The 18,143-nt window shown below is 35.7% G+C and overlaps 1 protein-coding gene across 1 annotated transcript; it reads right to left on the bottom strand.

Moving 5' to 3' along the window:
* Positions 1 to 13,274: 13,274 nt before the first annotated feature.
* On the bottom strand, positions 13,275 to 17,257 carry LOC112716771 (probable inactive leucine-rich repeat receptor-like protein kinase At3g03770). The gene is made up of 7 exons (XM_025768767.3): positions 15,517 to 17,257; positions 15,256 to 15,389; positions 14,824 to 15,067; positions 14,458 to 14,669; positions 14,342 to 14,367; positions 13,896 to 14,007; positions 13,275 to 13,795 (listed from the first exon to the last, which is right to left on the bottom strand). Exons 1-7 carry the CDS (start codon positions 16,892 to 16,894, stop codon positions 13,556 to 13,558), a joined length of 2,346 nt encoding a protein of 781 aa, XP_025624552.1. The 5' UTR covers positions 16,895 to 17,257; the 3' UTR covers positions 13,275 to 13,555.
* Between the last annotated feature and the right edge of the window lie 886 nt (positions 17,258 to 18,143).

The raw sequence follows: 18,143 nt of genomic DNA, 5'->3' as shown, positions 1-18,143 counted from the left end.
TGCAATTAAATGGGCAACACCAAAGATACTCCAAGCAACAAATATAATGGCAGAAATTAAATAACCAGACACCAGAATTTTAACGTGGGAAAACCCCAAAAAGAGGGACAAAAAACCCACGGGACCTGGTCCAGAAAAATCTTCCACTATCAGAATAATGGGTACACAAACAGTCTTCCTAGTAACAATAGGGCATCTCAACAATCAACAAAATACATCATCAAAACTGGTGGAATCAACATAAACCTTCCACAAAGTGGGTATCTCAAATCAGGCAAAAGAGAAGGCAATACAACTAGCAAGTTATATCCTAATGTTCATCTCTACACCAGGAATAACATACTAAAATTTCATAAGAAATGGAGCAAGTTTACCAATTTAATAAGATCAAAGTTGGCTTGCCCTTTTCTCCCAAATTCTTCTCCTCTTCGGCGCTGTAACCTATTTCATTCCTTTTCATTCAAAAAACAAAGAATGAAAAGCTCTTCTCTCTCTCCCGTGCTTCCGTGGCTAATAGCCACCTTATTTCTTTTTTTTTGTTTTAAAGTTGTGGGCCCCACTTGGTTGGGGACCCACCAACAAATCTCCCCCTCACCAACTCAAGTGGGGATAGGCTGCTCCACCAAGCTCGCCTTCTCTTTGCAGGAATCAAACTTCACTGCAGGTAAACTCTTAGTCATCATATCTGAACCATTATCATCAGTATGGATCTTCTCTAGTGCATATGACTTCATCTCAAGCGCTTGACGTATCCAATGATACCTCACCTCTATATGCTTCGATCTAGAATGAAACGTCGGATTCTTGCTGAGATGGATAGCACTCTGACTGTCACAAAATAACACAAACTTCTCTTGATTGATGCCTAATTCTTGTAGGAATTTCTTCATCCACAAGAGTTCCTTAGAAGCTTCAACAACAGCAATGTATTCTGCCTCTGTAGTAGACAAAGCAACACATTTCTGAAGTCGAGATTGCCATGACACAGCTCCCCCTGCAAAAGTCATCATATAACCAGAAGTAGACTTCCTTGAATCAAGATCCCCAGCCATATCTGCATCTGTGTAACCATCCAACACAGGTTGGCCACTCCCAAAGCACAAACAAACTCTGGAAGTACCATTAAGGTATCTGAGAATCCACTTCACTGCTTGCCAGTGTTCCTTGCCAGGATTAGAGAGAAATCGACTAACAACTCCAACTGCATGAGCAATATCTGGCCTGGTGCAAACCATAGCATACATCAAACTGCCAACTGCAGATGCATATGGAATCTTCTTCATTTCCGCTTTCTCTTTCTCACTTGTAGGACATTGCTGCGAACTCAGCTTGAAATGACTAGCAAGTGGAGTACTAACAGGTTTGGAATTACTCATGCTAAACCTCTCTAAAACCTTCTCAATGTACTTCTGCTGTGACAACCACAGTTTTCCATTCTTCCTGTCACGAGTGATACTCATGCCAAGGATTTTCTTTGCAGGACCCAAATCCTTCATAGCAAAGGATTTGTTCAAGTCTTTCTTAAGACTTTCAATCTTCTTAGTGTCATGACCAACAATCAACATGTCATCAACATAAAGCAAGAGAATTATAAAATCACCATCAGAGAATTTCTTAACATACACACAATGATCAGAAGAAGTCTTACTGTACCCATGACCTTCCATGAAGGAATCAAACTTTGTGTACCACTGCCTTGGCGCTTGCTTTAACCCATATAAGCTCTTCTTCAACTTGCATACAAGGTGCTCCTTTCCTTTAACCTCGAAACCCTCTGGTTGCTCCATATAGATTTCTTTATCTATGTCACCGTGAAGGAATGCAGTCTTCACATCAAGCTGCTCAACCTCTAAATTCAAGCTAGCCGCCAATCCAAGCACAACTCGAATGGAGGACATCTTCACAACTGGAGAGAAAATCTCCTCAAAATCAATACCTTTCTTTTGCTCAAAGCCTTTCACAACCAATCGAGCTTTGTACCTTGGCCGTGAGACACTTTCATCCGCTTTCAATTTGAACACCCATTTATTCTTGAATGCTCTCTTACCCTTCGGCAACTTCACCAATTCAAAAGTATGATTCTCATGCAAGGATTTCATTTCTTCTTGCATGGCCTTCAACCAATCTTCCTTATGCTCATCGGATATAGCTTCCTGGTAGCTCTCTGGCTCCCCAGTCTCAGTGTTCATCACATACTCATGAGGAGAGTATTTTTGAGAAGGATGACGCTCTCTAGTAGATCTTCTCAATTCAGGCTCAACTGGTGGTTCAGGTGAAACTTCAACATCTGGCACCTCAGGTTGAGGTGCAGGTTCATCATGCAAATCATCACCATCATTATCAACTTGTACATCTCCCCCATCAATAAGAGGTCTAGTGGAAGGACCAGGTTCATCATCAACAGAACGTCTAACAGTTACTGTTGGCTTATCTGTCTTGTCAAGATCTTCAATAGTTTGGTCTTCAAGAAAAATCACATCTCGGCTTCTAATTATCTTCTTGCTCACCGGATCCCATAATCTGTAACCAAAGTCTTCGTGACCATAACCTATGAAGATACACTGCTTTGACTTCCCATCAAGTTTAGACCTTTCATCTCTTGGAATGTGAACAAAAGCTCTGCAGCCAAACACTCTCAAGTGACTATAGGAGACATCTTTCCCTCTCCAAACTTTCTCTGGAACATCACCATTAAGTGGAACTGAAGGAGAAAGATTGATCAAATCTACTGCAGTCCTCATTGCTTCACCCCAAAAGGATTTAGGCAACTTTGCATGAGAGAGCATACACCTGACTCTATCATTGATAGTGCGATTCATTCTCTCTGCAACTCCATTATGTTGAGGAGTCTTAGGAACCGTCTTCTCAAGCTTGATCCCATGTCCTTTACAATATTCTTCAAATGGACCCCTGTATTCACCACCATTATCTGCTCGAACACATTTTAATTTCCTTCCTGTTTCTCTTTCAACACTTGCATGAAAGTGTTTGAAGATACCGAGCACCTGGTCTTTAGATTTCAAAACAAAAGCCCACACTTTTCGAGAATAATCATCAATAAAAGTAACAAAATATGATGCACCACCTAGTGTCTTAGCATCCATAGTGCAAACATCAGTGTGAACTAAATCTAGAACATGTGATCTCCTATGAGGTCCAGAATTATGAAATGATACTCTAGCATGCTTTCCAACAAAACAATGAGTGCAAGTATTTAAAGTTGTACCTTTCACTGGAAGTGAGTGCTTCTTGGCCAAGACGTTTAGTCCTTTCTCGCTCAAGTGACCAAGACGTATATGCCACAAATCAGAAGAGGAATCATCAGCTACATTCACATCTTCTTTGCACAACTTTGCTTGCAACCGGTAGAGAGTAGTGAGACTATTGTCTTCTCTAGCAACAATGAGAGCCCCTTTGGTAATCTTACATTTTCCACTACCAAAGGAAGTGCAGTATCCCTCTTGATCTAATGCCTTCACTGAAATGAGATTGAACCGCATATCTGGTGCATGCCTAACATTCTTCAACTGCAACTTGCATCCCATATTAGTTTCAAGCCACATATCACCCATACCAATGATATCACACACTCCTTTATCTCCCAATTTGATCTTGCCAAAATTTCCAGCAGTATAGGAAGTGAAAAATTCACGCCTCGGAGTGACATGACATGAGGCACCAGAGTCCATAATCCAAGTGGAATCATCACAGACAAGATTCACATAATTTTCATCATATGTGATAAGAACATCTTCATAAACAATAGCAGCAGTTTCTTTATCACTATCTTTACCTTTGTCTTCATTTCTTCCCCTTGATTGTTCTCTTTTCAAGAACCTGCAATACCTCTTGATATGCCCTGGCTTGCCACAATGGTGACAAATGAACTCCTTTCTTGGCTTGTACTTTCCTCTTGACTTGCTTCGATTCTCTGACCTGTCAGAACTGTGAGGTTTTCTACTTTGACTTCTACCCCGTGACTCTGAAACAAGTGCTTCTGATTGTGAGGAGGCATTAGTCAAACCTCGCTCTCTTCTTCTGGCTTCTTCATTCAACATGCTCTCTTTAACCATTGCTAACGTCAACTTCCCATTTGGAGCTGAGTTAGTTAGTGTCACAACCAGAACTTCCCAACTATCAGGCAAAGAGCTCAACAACAACAGGGCTTGCAACTCATCATTCAAAGTGATTTCATTATTTGTCAGTTGGTTCACCGTCTCCTGAAAAATACTCAAGTGCTCCGGCATTGATTTACCTTCAACATACTTCATATTGACAAGCTTCCTAATTAAGAATGCTTTGTTTTGCACATTCTTCCTCTCATATAACTCCTTCAATTTCTTCCACATCTTCTCAGCATTCGTTTCGGTGTCAACATGTGGATACACACTAAGATCAAGCCATTGCCTAATCAAAGCAACTGCCTTCCGATTCAGTTTCTTCCATTCAGCATCGGATTTAGTACCTTTGGATTTATCTCCCTCCACAGGATCATACAAATCCTTGCTATACAGCATATCTTCCATGAGGGTCTTCCAAATTGAATAATTTTGAGAATTCAGTTTGACCATATTCGGTCCATGAGTATTTTCCTCCATTTAATCAGCACAGAAATAAACAACCAAAGCTCTGGATACCACTTTGTTGGGAAAACTCAACACAGGTTTAAATCAAGAACCTGTCTAACAGCGGAAGCACCAAAAATAATTTTCCCACAACCTGTGCAATTAAATGGGCAACACCAAAGATACTCCAAGCAACAAATATAATGGCAGAAATTAAATAACCAGACACCAGAATTTTAACGTGGGAAAACCCCAAAAAGAGGGACAAAAAACCCACGGGACCTGGTCCAGAAAAATCTTCCACTATCAGAATAATGGGTACACAAACAGTCTTCCTAGTAACAATAGGGCATCTCAACAATCAACAAAATACATCATCAAAACTGGTGGAATCAACATAAACCTTCCACAAAGTGGGTATCTCAAATCAGGCAAAAGAGAAGGCAATACAACTAGCAAGTTATATCCTAATGTTCATCTCTACATCAGGAATAACATACTAAAATTTCATAAAAAATGAAGCAAGTTTACCAATTTAATAAGATCAAAGTTGGCTTGCCCTTTTCTCCCAAATTCTTCTCCTCTTCGGCGCTGTAACCTATTTCATTCCTTTTCATTCAAAAACAAAGAATGAAAAGCTCTTCTCTCTCTCCCGTGCTTCCGTGGCTAATAGCCACCTTATTTCTTTTTTTTTGTTTTAAAGTTGTGGGCCCCACTTGGTTGGGGACCCACCAACACATAGGCACAGTAACTTCGAATCTCTCCTTATGCATCACAAAATTTGCCAAGTCTATGGTTCCAGATGCCAACAACTGTGACTTTTCGCGTCGCGGTTCGTACAAGTTCAGGTCCAAGAGATTCTTCTGGAACACGTCAGCATCACCGCCTCTAACAGCCACGTCCCTTAACAACGTAACAGAAAGTTTAACCGACTCGTTGAATTCGATTTTACCTTCGCCGATAACGGAACCGAGTGAAGGAGAAACGAGTTTGGTACAACCGGATGAAGATTCTCCATTCTTCCATTGAATGAGTACGGAACGAAGGGATCTTAGGGATTGTGTTGGAGGCCATGGCTTAATCTCCTTAAGATGAATGAGGTAATCAATTTGAATGCTTCCACTTCTTCTGTTCTTAGCTTTCATGCCTAGAACCATGGCTTGTTATGTCAAGTAATCACTAGCACTCTGATCTGATGAAAAAATCGCCATGAGAACTATCAATACATGACACAATTTACAAGAAAATAATGTTCTTAACAATTTTTTAAAACAGAAGAGCGAGTAGAGTTTTTATATATTTTACCAGGAAAAAAGAGTTGGTGGTAGTAGAATCAGAAAGCTTGCCATAACTGACACGTGACTGCAGGTGCATTCTATGGTCTTTTATCTTTTTCTGTTTTGTTCATACATTCTTGACTCTATTTCACTTTTCCTTTTTCAGTTTCACCTGCAACTTCTAAGGCACATCGCTTCTATATATACACACTAATGTTTGTTTGGTGTATAACATGCATACCATGATGCAAAGCAAAGAGACATTTGGTAGTGCTAACAAAGAAAAATATAAAATTTAAAAATAAAAATATTATTGCATCCATATTTATAAATGTTTTACAAAGTATATAATTTGTATTTATATTTGGTTGAAAATTGTCACGTGAAGTTGATAATTGAGAGTGGTTAGATGATTTGATTGTTTTAACTTTTAACTTAATTTTCATCTAAAGACTCTCAGCTATCAACTGCACCTAAGTTTTCACATTATATTTATTAGAATTTTGTACACATGAATCAATACAATTTGTACTCGTATTTTTTCAAAGTTTCCATATATAAGTTTATAAAATTTATTTATTAAAAATAATTTAGTATTTGTGCTGACTAAATAATAGTTAAAAATACTAAAAATATTGATCTCTAAAAGTTATTAATTATCTAAAAGTAGAAATTCAGATGTACTCAATTTCACGTTAAGTTGATAACTACAGTTGTTAGATAAAAATTTAATTAAATTATTTAAATTATTTAATATTTTCAACTATCAACTTAATGTGAACTGCACTTGAGTTTTCACTTTATCTAAAATATTTAAAATTAAAATGCATAACATCTTAAGAGAAGGACACTAAAATTTCTGAAATTGAAATGCATAGTACATATTTATGTTCAATATTTTTTGTTAATATAATATGTTACTCTGCGAACATTATTTTAGTTTGAAAAAAAGGAATGGGTAGGCTAATTTTGTTGGCCAAGAACATGATATATTATTTGGTAGATGACAAAACCACTTCGTTTGGTGTAAACTATGAAATCACCACGTTCCAAGATGTTGATACCTCGCCAGAAATTATGTGGACCTACAATATAAAGTAATGCTATTTATGTATTGGAAGTAGAATTTTTCTTGAATGTAGATAGTTTATCTTTACAATGTCGTCCCTCCTCATTTTTTTATGAAGCTTATCCTCTACTTCAACATACTTATAAAAAAAACATGAGTTGTACTATATGCTAATTTTAGAGCATATTTTTTTCCACAGTTTTACTCTATGCTAATTGCAATGGATCATGTTATGAGAGTTGCTTTAATTTGGTGACTCATAGTTAGACTTGGACTTGTTGGAGTTACAGAAGATTGGTGGTATTGGTTACTCTACTAAACCGCGCGTGAACAACACGCTACCACTTACACACACCCAATATGCGTCGTTTATACACAACGGTCGTCTTTGACAACAGCAATACACCCATAGTTTACACGTTTTGCCATTTGCCAACCAATTTAGATTTGGTGTAATGTTCAGTTCACTTGTTCATTTAAGTAAATGTTGAAAGTTTGAATTTTATTTTATATATAGTAATTTATTGATCAATAATAAATTTTAAATAAAATTTAAATTCGTAACAGACTAATTTTTAACTTATTAAATTAAAAAATAGCGTGTGCAACCAAAAAAAAAGTGCATTTTGCCATGATTATGTTTTTTGTGTCCATAATAATCTTGTCAGCCTAACTAATATTGTTGTGAAATATGATGATAGTTTGAATGTTTTGTTAAAGTTAATTAATATGTATTCTAATGGTATATGTTAATGTTATTGTTAGTAAAAGTTTTTGAATTTTTTATTTTAATTAATAAAAATAAATACATTGAAATTTTAAATGGTATATCTTATTCATATATTTTTTTTAATTAATAGCATTAACATTAGCTAAATCTTATTTTTATATTTTTTTATGATTTAAATAAATTAAACAAAAAAAACAAAAAAAAAACAAAATAACTGTTTAAAGAGAAGGACAATCTCGTTTAATATTACTCTTAAATTTTTTTCAAAAAAAAATACTACTTAATGAAATTATAACTTTATCGCTATCTTAATTATTATAACATTTTGTTATGTCTAATCTTTTTTTCAACATTATTGGTTATAATTTAATCGTATATGTGTAATCTTACATATTTTGTTCTTATAATAAATTGTTTAAAATGTAATATTCTAACTCATTAAATAAGTTATAACTAACAAAATTGAACAATTTCAAATAATTAGACAGTAACCACTAATCACGATAACCATAATTACCTACAGAACCCATCAATAAAAATGGCCACTTTAACTTATGACGATGATAAAGTAGTCATGGTGGTTTAGCCATATATCGTAGCCTAAACTTTAGCTTCAATCTATTTATAATATATAAAAGTTGATACTAACTCTTTTCATAATGAGTTTAAGTCATATTTTCTTTGCTAATGATGCCACATCAGCAATTCTAATGATTTGACAAAAGATAAAAATCAATCAATCACTATTTAGTAACATGTTTTAAAAAAATTAAAACAAAAAACTCTTATCTATTATTATTCAATTGAAACATCAAATACTAATTAAATGTAATAAACATACAATAAAAGTGTCATAATAATAATAATTATAAAAAATTTCAGTTACAAATATTTAAATTCTACAATTTATACATATTAAGACTCTTACTGATCTTCATTTTTTAATCTCTCATACTAATTGTCAAAAATTCCTTAAATTTAATATAATATTTTTATATGTTTTTCATTCTCATTCATTTATTTTTTTAATTATTTACAAACAAAAAAACCACAAGAAAAGACAAAGTGTAACCATTAATGCAGTTTTGTATAACTCTAAAAATAAATAAATTCAAAATCTATTTATAATATGTTCTCTAAAATATTTTTAATATAACATTTATTAAAATATACTATATAATATAAATAATCTACCTCTTCGCGCATTGAGCGGGTCTCACTCTAGTTTACTTTATTTATTATTGTCTAGTGGCTTAATATGTCTAAAGTTCTTTTTTATTTTTTAAATTATTAATTTAATCAATAAATAAATATTACTTATTAGTAGTTTTAATTCATCACATAACAGTTTTAAAAAAAAAAGTACAATGATATTAAAAGAGACTATTTTCTGCTGTCGGAAAAAATGACATAATTAATTTGGAAATTGATGGATAAAAAAACCTATTTCATACTCAATCTTCTTTTATATACAATAGATGAAAGAATTTATATAAATCTCTAGTCTTTAAATTGAAATTTTCTATATTTAACATGGTCACAATAACAAGCTAAGTGCTCTTATAGAATACTTGTTAATTAAACATTTTGCGGTTTTCATTTTGATATAACAAGTCAATACTACTATTGTATGAATATTTTGAAGCAAATAACAAACTATTTTCCAAAACCAAAAATAAACTATTTTGAAACTATTAACTTGCAAAAGCTGCATTATCCAAACTATAGAAAACCAATAGTAGTCAATTATTAAATAATAGTTTGATCCTAAGTTGAAGTACATGTTTAATTGTTTTGTAAGAGAATATATATTATTCTCTCTTCCAAAACTAATGATCGCACCTAACTATATTTTGAGACACAGATGCCATGAATCATACATTATATATATATATATATATATATATATATATATATATATATATATATATATAAGAACCTAGCTACAAGCTTGGCCTAGGCAATGGTTCTTAAAAAATTTAGATATGAAATTATGCTTAAGAAATAATGTGAGGGGTTGGGATGTCCACTTCAAGATTGAAATTATAAGAAATATTTCTTTTAGGTAATTTAATTAAAGATGGAATACATCTGTCTGAAATTAAAATAGGATTTGACATGTCTCCTTTCCTAATTAAGTTGACAATACATTGAACTATTTCAGTATTTCCTTTGGCTAAAATAGGAATTTTGGGAAGAGTGAATTTTTGGATAGTTTGGAGGAAAGGCTCAATGGCGAGCTAGAAGCTATTCTTGATAGGGAGCAAACGTTTTGGCTCCAAAAATCGAGGGAGAACTGGATTGTGGAAGGGGACCGCAACACGCGATATTACCACACCAAAACCATCATTAGGAGGAGGAGGAACAAGATTTTAAAGCTGAGGGATGATAGTGGGGTCTGGATGGAAGACCACGAAGCTCTAAAAAGTCATGTTTGTCAGTATTTCCAAAACATTTTCCAGGACAAATACCCTAGAAGAAATAGTGTGATCAACACCACAACCTTCTACCCCCCGATGGAAGATGGGGAGATACACAACCTGAGTCAATTCGTCAACAAAAAGGAAATTGAGGATGCAATTTTTGCTATGGGATCCCTCAAAGCTCCCGGAGATGATGGACTCCCGGCAGGATTCTTTAAAGAAAATTGGCAGGTAGTTGGAAGCAGTGTCATTAATTTTGTATTGGACTCATGGAGGAACCCAAGCGGCATCAAGGATGTGAATAACACTCTCCTGACTCTCATTCCTAAAGTGGACCACCCTGAGTTTGTGAATCAATTTCGCCCAATCTCTCTTTGTAATGTATCTTACAAGACCATAACAAAGATTTTGGCTAATAGGATCAAAACCACCTTGAATAACCGTATATCTCCTGCTCAGTCTAGCTTTATCCCGGGTAGAAAAATTCAAGATAACATTATTATCGCACATGAGATCATCCATTCGATGAGGAAGTCAGCAGCTAAGCATGGGCACATGGCGATCAAAATTGACCTAGAAAAGGCCTATGATAGACTTAGTTGGAACTTCATTGAGAGATGTCTTCAAGATTACTCAATACCTCCAGAGCTTGTCAGTGTCATTATGAATTGCATTAGGTCGACCAGCTTTCAAGTTTTGTGGAATGGGGAAAAAACTAATGTCTTCTCTCCAACTTGCGGCATCCGCCAAGGTGACCCTCTTTCACCATATATCTTTGTCATATGTATCGATAGGCTGTCTCATCTGATTGAGGACATGGTAAATGAGGGGCAGTGGATTCCTTTCCGTGTTGGGAGAAACGGACCTCTTATATCCCACTTGATGTTTGCCGATGACATCATGTTGTTTGCTGAAGCTTCTCAGGGACAAATTCGTAACATCAAGAAATGTCTTGAAATTTTTTGTGAGGCCTCGGGTCAAGTGATCAATGCCCAGAAAACACAAATCTTCTTCTCAAAAAAGGTGAATAATGAGTGTAGAGAAATGATTGTTAAAGAGGCAGGCTATAAAGAAACAAAAGAGATTGGAAGGTATTTGGGATCTTATATTGTGGAGGGACGGGATAGCAAGAGAAATTATGGGCACATTCTAGACAAGGTGAAGAATAAACTCAAGGGATGGAAGCAGAAAAGCTTGTCCATAGCGGGAAGGGTAGTGCTAGCTCAATCTTCTATTGGCCCGATTGCCAATTTTGCGATGCAACACAGCAAATTGCCAAAAGGCATTTGCAGCAAAGTGGAGAAAGCTCAACGTAATTTTGTTTGGGGTTCGGACGAAAATCACCGCAGGGTGCATCTCATTAGTTGGGAAACCCTCTGTCTCCCGAAGGATGCTGGAGGCTTGGGGTTCAAAAGGCTGGAAGTGATGAATCAAGCCTTCTTGTTTAAAATTTGTTGGAATTTGAACGAAGATCCTGACACTTTGTGGGCGAGGGTGTTATGGTATAAGTATTGTAATGGGGACACTAATAGACCTCATAACCCTACAGTGGGATGCTCCAACCTTTGGAGAGCTTTGCAGCAAGTATGGCCAACCTTTGAGGAGAATATTGTTCACAGAATTGGCAACGGGGAAAATACCAAATTTTGGAAGGATAAATGGCTTAACATGGATGGGTGCCTTGCGGACCATATTAGGCCTAACGTGCAAATTGAAGATATGGATGCAAGTGCCCAGAATTATGTGAACTCAGAGGGAGAATGGAACTTGGAGGTGCTCAACTCTGTAATTGAGACAGAGTGCATTCCCTTAATTAAAGCCATCCCTGCCCCTAGACCCTCAGATCCTCCTGATAGCAGAGCATGGAAGAATTCCTCAGATGGAAGATTCTCAGTTAGAGAAGCTTATAAAGCTATTATCCAACCTCCTATTGGTACCAGCAATGTGTGGAAGAAGATTTGGAAATGGCACGGCCCTCAAAGAATAAAAATATTCATGTGGCAAGCCATACATGGTAGATTGATCACTAACTACAGAAGGAGTAAATGGTATGGGACTTCCCCCCTCTGCCATTATTGCACAAATCAAGTTGAAGACACTATGCATGTTTTGAGAGATTGCGAGGGGGCAAAGGTTATCTGGAAAAAGCTGGTTAGAAGCGAGTTAGCGTTGGAGTTCTTTTCCATTCCAACGTCTGATTGGTTCCATGAGTGTTTGAACAAGGATTGGGGTTGCTCGATTCAAGCGGAATGGATTAGTATCTATATGGTTGCTTGTTGGAGGATTTGGAATTGGAGAAATATGGAAATATTCCAAAGATCCTTCAAGAGACCAGTGGTAGCGTACAATCTTATTCAGGATTATGTTAACACCATTCAAAAAGCCTTTGAGAAGTATCTCGTTGGGACCAATACTCACAGGAGAATGACTATCAGTATCAAGTGGCAACCCCCACAAAGTAATTGGATTAAAATTAACACAGATGGGGCAGTAAAAGATAATCCAAGGAGGGCGGGATGCGGTGGTATTCTAAGAAATAGTGAAGGAAGATGGATCATGGGTTTTTCCAGAAATCTGGGTGTCTGTTCCGCACACCTTGCTGAGCTTTGGGGGGTATACACCGGCCTGGAAATAGCCTGGACGATGGGGTTCAGAAGAATTTGGCTTGATTGTGACTCAAGTGCAGTAGTAAACAGTGTCAAAAACCCTTCCTTGAAGAGGAATTCTGGGTCGGTCCTCTACTACAGGATCAGCGAGCTCCTTGACAGGGGTTGGCAAGTTAGGATTGAGCACGTTTATCGCGAAGCAAACGGTTGTGCAGATTTTCTCGCCAATCTTGGAGCGGCACAAGAACAAAGCCTCATGGTATGGAATTCCCCTCCTCCAGGGAGCGATCTTTGGGTACTTAGTGATATTACTGGCACCTCTTGGCCCAGAATGATTAATTTAGTGTAGTTCCTTTTGTTGTTTGGGCTTCTGGCCCCTTACCTTAACCAAAAAAAAAAATTGAGTTTTATGCTTAGGAAACAATAGCACAAGAATGAGGTTCATCTTATGAAATAGGAATTTTCTTTGTGCTTGAACTACACTTTTTTCCATTTTGCTTCAACTTTAATGGTGTTTTTTTTTTTCCTTTGAATTCCAATTTTACATTGAGTAATGCTAAATGTACAACATAAAAGTATATAATAAAAGTTTAACACATAAATATGATAAATATACAATTTATTTTTCAACATAAGCACACCAATATTAGAAATACACTGTCGTTAGGACCTTCAACCTACCAGTCCTTGTTCAAATTCTTGAATTCTCCTACTTTTCTAGTCCCTAAAAACTTGTATGAATCCTATATAACAAAGCTCTATCATAATCTAGAAAAACCTGAAGAAACAGGAGGAAACATTTTTACAACTATATCCTTTACATTTGCACTGAGATTGACATCATGCATCACTACTATTTTACCTTAAGTTATAGTAATGTGAGTCCTACAAACTTGGACCTATCATGTTTGAATCTGATTTTTGATCCGCCTCTGAAGTAGCTTGAACTTGAGCAGCATACTGCAAGTTCCATAGAACATCCTCGAAAGAGGGACGGGATGAAGATTCCGGCGATATACATTTCGTTGTTATGGATATTGCGATTGACAACGACTCTTGAGAGCAAGTGGTCAGTACTAATGGATCCACAATCTTTCTTCTACCATCTTGACTGCCAAAGGATGCCTATTGTTGTTCACAAGTAGCAGAGTTTATTAACTAATTTTCGAATATGAAAAATAAAAAGAAAACAGAAAAAACATGTACTCTTGAATTTCTTTTTTACCTTTTCATTTACAAAGAATGTTTCTCCTTTGTCGCTTGCTATCGGTCCAACAAGTGATTCGAGCAATATGAACCCAAAATTATAAACATCACTCTCCATTTTTGTCCTCTGGCTACAAGATAAAAAGGGAAAATTGATAAGTTTATTTTCCATCTACTGAAAATAATTTAATCATACAAATGGTAATGGCAGAGGTAGGGGCCAATGAGGACCAATGTGGTTTGAAGGAAACAAATGCAAGATCTGAATATGTAACCAAATGCTGGAAGAGTGAAAACTAAGCAATAAGCATGAGGGAGAGGTTCTTTGATGTCATCACTCTATATTGGAGTGTGTGGTTTGCAAAATGTTTTCACATTTGTCATATACGAAAACATTTCGCGAACCACACCTAATATCAGTGATACCAAGTAAACAGTAAAGAAATAAAGGTTGTAGTATCATACCATGATTTTAGTTTCTCTCCCTTTGCCTGCAACACAAAGAAAGCAGCAGAATCACTCAACAATCAATCATGTTATATGATTGCTAAACAACTATAATGACTTCACAGCAAACATACCTCATGCTTGTCTACTTCTTCTCGAATGATGGCAATTCCATAGTCACTTAACTTTGGAATGTGATGCTCATCAAGCAAAACATTCTTTGTCTTTAGCTGGTTTTCGAAACAACCAGGGATGACACCGGTATGTAAGAAATGCACAGCTTTAGCAACTCCAATTAGAATTGCAAGTCTATCAGACCACTTAAGTGCCTTCCCTGCTGAAAACTCTGCATGTTTGAATGAAGCAAGATTAGCGAAGTTGATCTTCAAGGCAGAACACTATCATATACAAAATAAATAATAACAACACTATAATTTAGACTAACAATTTACACTGATGCATTCATCCAGATATGTATACTATAATAATGGCATTCTGACCTGATAAATAGCTCCGATAATTTCCATTTGGCACATACTCATACACAAGATGGAGTTTGTTGGAACTAGAATCATCATGTCCCTGGAATTCAATACAATGACCCAAAAGGCTAACCAAATTTGGGTGTTGAAGCTTTGAGAGCAAATCCAACCGGGCTTTAAGGTTTTGAATTGAGCATTTTTTCGACAGAGCCAACGATCTTATCATCACGTGGGATCCATTCTCTAGTTTACCTTTGTAAAGCTGAAAATTAATAGCAAATTAAGAATGGAATTTCCAATTAAGATACAGAACGAGTTTGACAAAATAGTTATTCTGTTTTGGTTTTATGAATGATATAATCTTGAAAAGGACTTACCACCTTGCAACTTTATAGCAAACTGAAATAAACTTTCAAAACAAAAAAAGATTGAGTTGTTGAAGAAAGGTACCTTCCCTATGGAGCCTTCTCCAACATAAGTTGACATGTCAAAGTTTCTTGCAGCTTCCTTCAACTCTTCTATTGAAAACTGCCGACAGGTCATAGTAGTTTGCGACCCAAGTTTCACTGTTTGAGAAATGAATCCTGAAAAGAAACAAGAATTAACACAATACTTTTTATTAGAATTGTACCTCCACTTAATTAAGATCTAAAAAACTTAATCATTGTATAATATACACACCAAAATTTGCTGCCTAAGCAATGCACTTACTTGCATTTGCAAGGATTTCAGAGGAAACCCCTGTAGTGGAGTTTCCTTGGAGAATCTTAGGCAACAAATCATGCCTAATTATCTTCCTCTGAATCTGATGACATTTTTTACACATGAAAACTCCAGACACAAGAATCACAATCACAAGTCCAACAACCATGGCCACCACCACCGCTACTTTCCACGCCTTGACTTTCTTCCACCCCAAGCCAGATTCTTCGCAATAAGACCCTCTCCGCTGAGCGTGCGAACCAGCATTGTCGATAGACAAACAGTTTCCCCCATATCTAACAACTCTACTATCAGATGTATTGGCCAAGCAAGAAGGTAGTCCACCATTTAACTTGTTACCAGAAATATCCACAAAGCCGAGCTTGCCGCCACAAGTAAGCTTCCCCAGAATGCAACCACTAAACACATTGTTTGCCAAATTCAAATAACTAATGTTTGGCAAGGAGAACAAGGAAGGTGGTGGCACCCTGCTTAGGTAATTTGATGAAAGATCTAAATGCTGAAGATGAACCAACTCACCAAATTGCTTAGGAATCTCTCCATGTAAGGAATTATTGCTCAACAGAACTGTGACTACTGATTTGGGGAACATTGGTAGTTGAGAATCTAAATTGTTTTCCCTTAAATCCAAAACATGTAGAGCAGTCAGAGCAGTTAAATCAGGCAATTCACCATACAACTCATTGTGGGGCATAGAAATAACTTCAAGTGTCTCAATTTTACAAAGTGAAACAGGGAATTGACCCTTGAATTGATTGCTCTTCAAACTCAACATTGTTAGATTAGAGAAAGAGCCAAACCAATCAGGCAGAGTGGCATTAAAATAATTTCCATCAAGTGTTACAGTGTGAAGCTTTACCATGGTGGATATTTTTGGTGGTAAAGCACCAAACAAGAAATTTGAACTCAAATCCAAAACCTCAAGCAAAGACAAACGGTGAATTATTTCAGGTAGTGGCCCCCATAACCCTAAGGACACTAAGCTAAGAACCCTTAAACTCGTTAACCTTGTTAGTGTGGTGAAAAATGAATCAATGGAGAAATTCAGGCTTAGTGTATGATTGGGAATAGAATATCCATTAAAAGTTGATGGCTTGAGAGATTTATCACCCATGATTTTGAGCTCGGTTACTGAATCATGGTCGCATTTAACGGTCAAATTTGGGGATGAAGAAAGGGTGCAGAGGTCAGCATTGTAATTTTGCCAGGGTTGCAAAGAGGAAGGGTATTCAAGTAATTTCCTGAGTTGAAACAAAGCTTGAGTCTGATCTGATTGGAGCTCATGGGTGGTTGGGATGAACATGAAAAACAAAGACGGAAGAAGCAAAACATAATATGTGATTGAAGCAAGTTGGAGGAGCATCATGCACAGAATTTGAGGAAGGATTGGAGTACACTTTGAAAACTTAGTTAATTAAAAATAAATAAATAATTGGTGTGAAACATGGAAGGAGAAAAGAATGAAAGAAAGAAAGAAAGAGGCAGTAGCAGAAGGGAACAGCACCTTGGAAAATGTGAGAAAGAGGTGACATTAATGAAGAGGCAGGGAGGAAGCAGAGAAGTGTAGAGTCACTCACATTCACATTCACAAGATAATAGAAAATGGTAGTTTCTGTTTCTCACTCTTCATGAATTGGTCTTTCTTCCTTCATGTCCTCTCATACTTTCATCATTCAATATTTCAATACCCCCTCTTTAAATTAAAGTGCAAATGGAATTCCTGCTGCCTGCTAAGAATAAAGTTGGCTAATTTTGTTTATATTGGTTAAATATACGTGTAATATATTGTTATTGGAAGATTAAGTATTTTTTTTATATGGTGTTTTATTTAAATTGGACGGTCCGATTCATTTGAAGAAAAAAATAAACTACAAATCGAAGGATCCGATTTATTTAAAAAAAATAAACTACAAATTGGAGAGTCCGATTTGTATTTTTATTTTTTTATTTTTAAAAATAAAAATCAGACAGTTCGATTTTAACATTAAATTTTTTTTATTTTTGAAATCACAAATCGGACTATTTGATTTGTGATTGTTGGTTTAAAAAATGAAACAAATAGGAGAGATCGAGTTGTTTAAGCCATATCAACGTAAAATTCATCTCTTCTCACGTCATTGTGAGATATACTCCTCTCTCTCTCACATGAAAAAGAAAAAGCGAAATAAAGTATTTTAGGTGAGTTATATAAAGTCTTTGTTATGGTATCTAAATTGTCTAACTTCTCTTTTAAAATAAAAAATAAAATGTTTAAAATAAAAAATAAATTATATAAAATTTATTAAATATTATTTATTTATCTTTTTTAGTAACTTAAATAAAAAGTGATAGGCATCGTAACATTTACCAAATATTTAAGGGGCACTCTACTATACAGATTGAGATGGTATAGAGAGAGAATATAAATTTTTTTTATAGTTATTTTTTATTATTTTATTGTTATTCAAAATGTGGATCCTACCTTTATCAATTTCTCTTTCATCCTATTAAAGAAAATATCTGTAAACTTACATCTGTACCTTATAATTCACTAATATTTAATGTATTAACTAGACTGATTTAATTGTTAGTTCACTAATTTTTTATTTACTGGGAATAAGGAATATTCAAACTCA

The sequence above is a fragment of the Arachis hypogaea genome, chromosome 10, assembly GCF_003086295.3.
Source record: "Arachis hypogaea cultivar Tifrunner chromosome 10, arahy.Tifrunner.gnm2.J5K5, whole genome shotgun sequence".
NCBI classification, from domain to species: domain Eukaryota; kingdom Viridiplantae; phylum Streptophyta; class Magnoliopsida; order Fabales; family Fabaceae; genus Arachis; species Arachis hypogaea.
Note: the sequence above shows the minus strand (reverse complement) of the source record. Positions and strands in the feature narration are given on the sequence as shown.